Raw genomic sequence first — 6,074 nt, forward strand, 5'->3', positions numbered from 1 at the left:
ACCTCCACACTGAGGCCAGAGTGCAATTCCTTCCTGATTTGGATTCCAGAACTCTCCTCTTCAGTAATATTTCGACAGATAAAACCATTCGGGGTGTCTTTTGAAACTGCTGTCTTCTGAGCTTGGAAACAGAGTCAACTAACCTTTGCTCCTGGCCCAGAAAGACCTGGACCACAGTCCCAAGCCAGGTCTTCACAGGAAAAGCCAACCGAAGCTTTTGCTCTAGCTGAGGTGGGCAACCTCAGCTCCTGCTACAAGGCTTACCAGGGCCTAAGTGCCTGACTCACTCGGGGTCGCCGTGGCAGCCGAGATGGATAAGGACATCCAGGTGTGGAAGCAAGTGTTCCAGGAGTTAATTCAAGAGGTGAAGCCATGGCACAAGTGGACGCTCACACTAGACAAGGGACTCCTGCCTAATGATCTGAAGCCAGGCTGGTTACAATACCAACGGAAGACCTTCGCCAGGTAAGGAGAACACAACAGTACACAGGCCAGAAAACCCCTGCTTTTCCCTCACTTCCTGAAGACTGTGGGCAGGAAGGGCCTTGGTGCCAGATGTTCCCGCTAGTGTTAAAGATTACTTTTTCGGGCTGGAGAGATGGCTTAGCGGTTAAGCGCTTGCCTGTGAAGCCTAAGGACCCCGGTTCGAAGCTCGGTTCCCCAGGTCCCACGTTAGCCAGATGCACAAGGGGGCGCACGTGTCTGGAGTTCGTTTGCAGAGGCTGGAAGCCCTGGCGCACCCATTCTCTCTCTCTCCCTCTATCTGTCTTTCTCTCTGTGTCTGTCGCTCTCAAATAAATAAATAAAAATTAAAAAAAAAAAAAAAGATTACTTTTTCCCCCTATTCCAGGAATGGCAAGCAGGCCCAGCTAGAGCTCTGAGGCTGGAGGCTGGGAAAGAAAGGGAAAGGGGGGGGGGATGGTGGTTTTTTTCACTCAAGGGGTGCTGCTTTCACTCCCTTTCCTGAGAGACTCTTGGGTCCACCAGGAGACCTTAAGGAGACATCTACAGCACCGAGAGAGCCCTCGGGGATGGGCGCAGGGCAACTCACGGCCACTGTGTTCTTCTCTGTCCTGAGCTTCTGATAGACTCATTTGAAAATGGTGGTCTCAGAGGTCACTCAACAGTTCACTCTCTTGTTCCTTTTTCTGCCCCCCTGAGGATCTCACTCTAGCTCAGGCTGACCTAGAATTTATTATGTAGTCTCAGGGTGGCCTCGAACTTCCTAATCTTCCTACCTCTGCCTCCCAAGTGCTGGGATTAAAGGCATGCACCACCACACCCGGCTCACCCTTTTATTTTATTTTATTTTTGATTTATTTATTTGAGGTGGGAGGGAGAGAGAGAATGGGTGTACTGCAAACGAACTCCAGATGCATGTGTACCTTATGCTTCTGGCTTATGTGGGTCCTGGGTAACTGAACCTGGGTCCTTTGGTTTTACAGGCAAGCACCTTAACCACTAAGCCATCTCTCCAGCCCTCTCTCTCTTTATTAGAGAGAGAGAGAGAGAGGATGAATACGAGTGTGCCAGAGCCTCTTGCCCCTGCAAACAAACTCGACATTCATGGGCCACTTTGTGCATCTAACTTTACGTGGGTACTGGGGAATGGAACCCAGTTCATCAGACTTTATAAGCAAGCACCTTTAACCTCAGACCCATCTTCCCAGCCCACTCTCTCTTCTTTAGGAGAGAAAGGGGAACCTCAGGACCTTGGGTGGGGGCAGGAGGGCATTGCCCACCAAACACAGTGGGTAGAGTCATGGGATCAATCTAGCCTGCTGCCCTGCCCAGGAAGGTCTAAATAGAGCTTCCCACCCCACCCCTATCGGAAGTGGACGTGCAAAGCTCCCCCCCCCCCCGACCCCACCAACACACAGCAAAGTCCTTGTTTGAGAACTTCAGAACTCTGGCCCGGCACATGGTGGAGCTGGAGTGTGCGGCCAGCCCTGAGCAAAGGACGGACAGCTCAAGACAGCCCAGTCCCTCTCTCCCCCATGTATCCTTGACTCCCAGCCTGCTCACCTCTCATCTCCCTCAGTTCACCCCGCAGTTACCCTAAGAGGACGGGCTACAGTGACAATGCAGGAAGGAAGGGCTCACAGTGTAGCTCAGTGGTAAATAGCTTGCCTAACATGCGTAAGGATCTATTTTTTTTAATAGTTTTTTTTTTTTTTTTGAGGTAGGGTCTCACTCTAGCTCAGGCTGTCCTGGAATTCACTCTGTAGTCTCAGGGTGGCCTCGAACTCACAGCAATTCTCCTACCTCTGCCTCCCGAGTGCTGGGATTAAAGGCGTGCGCCACCATGCCTGGCTTTAGTTTTTATTTATTTGAGAGTGACAGACAGAGAGAGAAAGAGGGAGAGGAAGGGGGAGAGAGAGAGAATGGACCTGCCAGGGCCTCCAGACACAGCAAACGAACTCCAGACGCTTGCGCCCCCTTGTGCATCTGGCTAACGTGGGTCCTGGGTGATCGAGCCTCAAACTGGGGTCCTTAGGCTTCACAGGCAAGTGCTTAACAGCTAAGCCATTTCTCCAGCCCAGGACCTGTTTTTTTTAAGATTTATTTTTATTTATTTATTAGAGAGAGAGGAGAGAAAGAGAGAGTGAGAGAGAATGGACACATCAGTGTCTCTAGCCACTGCAAACGAACTCCAGATGCATGTGCCACCATGTGCATCTGGCTTACATGGGTCCTGGAGAATCGAACCAGGGTCCTTGATCTTCCACAGGCATGCACCTTAACTGCTAAGCCATCTCTCCAGCCCGGGACCTGTTTTTTTTTTTTTTGTAATATTTTATTTATTTATTAGACAGGGGAGGGAGGGAGAGAGTGAGAAAGAAGAAGGGAGAGAGAATGGGTGCTCCAGGGTCTCCAGCCACTGTAAACGAACTCCACCTTGTGCATCTGGCTTTACGTGGGTACTGAGGGAATCAAACCTGGGTCCTTTGGCTTTGCCAGCAAGTGCCTTAGCCACTAAGCCATCTTTCCAGCCCGGGGACCTGGTTTCTATTTCAGCAGTGAGAAAAGATTCGGGAGCCAGTCTGACCTACCTGGTTCTACCCAGCTTCCTCCGATTCCCCAGCTTAAACTCTGCCTCAAGCCAAGCAAAGCTAGGCTCAGCTACTGATAACCAACTAATAATAGAATAAATGTATGCATTGCAACACAACCGCACATCACCTAGGCAGAGGGCAAGAGGGCTGGAGCGTCTTGGAAAGAGTACTGAGCCCTGGGGCACTGTTGCCCACGCCCTGTTTGCCGTTGGGTACCACGGCCTCAATCGAACAGGAAGCGGGCTGTGAGGTCGGAAGAGCACGCTGGTCATCTAGCGCTTCTGGGAAACGTCTCTGCCACTTTTCAGCTCTCTGGTTCTCCATGGTTCCTATTCCTCGTATGTCCTTATGCTGCCTGCCCGCTTTCTTGATCCAACCTAACTTCTTAGAAAACTCCCTCCCCCACCCCCGCGCCGAGTCAGGGTACCACTCTGCAAACTGTTGGGTGGAGGTGAAGCACTCAGCACATGAGATTCTCCAGGCTACTAGGAACAAAGAAATGAGTTGGAGGGGGGTGGGAACAAAATAAGAGTGGGAAGCTAGGACTGGAGAGACCTAGCGGTTAAGGTGCTTGCCTGCGAAGCCTAAGGACTCAGGTTCAATTGCCCAGGACCCACGTAAGTCAGATGCACAAGGTGGCACATGCGTCTGGAGTTCGTTTGCAGTGGCTGGAGGCCCTTGTGCGCCCATCCTCTCTCTCATTCTCACTCTCACTCAGTGTCTGTCTCTTTCTCTCTCTTGTGCTCTCTCAAATAAATAAAATAAATAAATAATTAATTAAAAACAGCCAAACTAAATAACTTTAAAAAAAAATAAAGAGTTGGAAACTAGACTCGAATGTCCTGGGATCCTGTAGATGAGCAGCCATGGGCAATCAAGGCAGGCAAAGCTTCTTTCTTTTCTTTTTTTCCTTTCTCTCTTTCTTTTTTTTTTTTGTTTATTTTATATTTTAATTATTATTATTATTTTTAGTTTTGGTTTTTCGAGGTAGGGTCTCACTCTGGTCCAGGCTGACCTGGAATTAACTCTGTAGTCTCAGGATGGCCTCGAACTCATGGCGATCCTCCTACCTCTGCCTCCCGAGTGCTGGGATTAAAGGCATGTGCCACCACGCCCGGCTTATTTTATTTTATTTTTTTAAATTTTACTTGAGAGGGACCGACAGAGAAAGAGACCGTGTCTAGGTTTTTCCTGTGACACTTGTTGATCTCAGCCCAGAGTTCTTGGGATCTGTGTGTCCGGAGAGCCTTGGGCACATTGACATCAATGTTTGAAGAAACTTTGGCTTGGGAGTTTGGAGATAAATCCCTCCGGTCCGCCTCTGACACCCACCGAGCGCTAGGGTAGGGTGAGCTAGCTCCCAGCGTACCTTGTCTCTAAGGTGCTGTAGCTCTTTCCACAGCAGCCCCCTGAGGGTCTCAGGCAGTGGGCGCAGCATAGGCGGAGGGAGACGATGAAGGTGACATCCTGCCTGACTTCAGCCTGCCGCTGCTGCTGGCCGCCTTTATTTCTGTACTGCTGTTGGCGGGAGAAGGTCCACAGGGACACAGTGGAGATGGGGAAGAGGGACGCTGTTGTTAATGTAGGACTTCAACTCAGTCACTTGTCTGCGGCCCTTCTCCCTCTGGCCGTGTTGCTCCAAGCTGAGGCTCTGTTCCTCTTGTCCCCCCACCCCGCAGGTTCCAGTGTTCCTCCTGTTCTCGCAGTTGGGCTTCTGCCAACATCCTGGTCCTTTTCCACATGCACTGGTGTAGGAAGAAGCTCAGGGGCCTGGTGAAGATGAGGGTCTTCGCCCAGAGATGCAAGAAATGCCGGCAGCCCCCTTTTGAGGTTCCCGAGTTTACCAAGGACAACATCACTAGGGTCCTGAACAACCTGGTGTTCAAAATTCTGAAGAAGTGCTATAGGGAAGGATTTAAGCAAGCGGAGGAGATTCCTGCCATCAGGGATGTCTGTCTTGAAGGGCCACACGACAGTCACAACTGTGAGGCATGTCTGCAGGGCCTTTGTGTTCAGATTGGGTCAGGCCCGCCCTCAAAGTTACCACCGTCCCCATTAGCACCCACCCCCCCGGAGCCTGAGGAGGACCCTAAGGTCACTGGTACTTGTACCAACCCCCCACGCTCACCTCCACCTCCTAATAAAGTGGACAAGGCCCAAGCATCAACAGTGAAACCCAAAGCCCGCAGCCCTTCCAAGGCTGACCCCCGCATTACAACTCAGTACCGCATCTCAAAGCCAATGACTGCTCCAACACTGGCGAGCCACCAGCTGCCACCAAGAAGCTCAAATACCTGGCAGCCGCCACCAATCAGCTCCTGCTCACGCACCTCGAAGCTGACACCAGTAAGCCCACACACCTCTCTGCTGGTCACTCAAAGACCTTCTCCCGCCAACAGCAGTACAGAAATAAAGGCGGCCAGCAGCAGCGGCAGGCTGAAGTCAGGCAGGATGTCACCTTCATCGTCTCCCTCCGCCTATGCTGCGCCCACTGCCTGGAACCCACCAGCACACAGCATTTACCGGGTGGAAAGAAGTACTGGGGTGTACCAGGGGAGTGACTGCTTCTATAACACGTGCCAGAGTAGTGGCCCTCAAAACTTATGCTGTGGCCGCTGCGGTCTCGGTCTCATTTTATTGCTTGTTTTCATCGTTGTTGTATGGCTTGCTGTGAAATACTCATGCATCTTCCAAAGAAAATGCTAAGCAGAGAGAAAGAAAAAAAAAAATGGCAACATAAAAAAAAGTTATGCAGGGCGTGGTGGCGCACGCCTTTAATCCCAGCACTCGGGAGGCAGAGGTAGGCGGATTGCCGTGAGTTCGAGGCCACCTTGAGACTCCATAGTGAATTCCAGGTCAGCCTGGGCTAGAGTGAGACCCTACCTCGATAAAAAAGTTACATGTGCCCATGCACGCCTTGAATCCCAGCACTGGGGAGGCAGAGGTAGCAGGATCGCTGTGAGTTCAAGGCCAGCCTCAAACTACAGAGTGAATTCCAGGTCAGCCTGGGCTAGAGTG

At 51.3% G+C, this 6,074-nt stretch overlaps 1 protein-coding gene across 1 annotated transcript; it reads left to right on the top strand.

Annotated features, from left to right (window-relative positions):
* Positions 1-310: 310 nt before the first annotated feature.
* On the top strand, positions 311-5,617 carry Rtp3 (receptor transporter protein 3). The gene is made up of 3 exons (XM_045136952.1): positions 311-465; positions 4,736-5,402; positions 5,456-5,617. The coding sequence occupies exons 1-3, from the start codon at positions 311-313 to the stop codon at positions 5,615-5,617; spliced, it is 984 nt and encodes a 327-aa protein (XP_044992887.1).
* Positions 5,618-6,074: the final 457 nt, after the last annotated feature.

This window comes from Jaculus jaculus, chromosome 17 (genome assembly GCF_020740685.1).
Source record: "Jaculus jaculus isolate mJacJac1 chromosome 17, mJacJac1.mat.Y.cur, whole genome shotgun sequence".
Lineage (NCBI taxonomy): Eukaryota > Metazoa > Chordata > Mammalia > Rodentia > Dipodidae > Jaculus > Jaculus jaculus.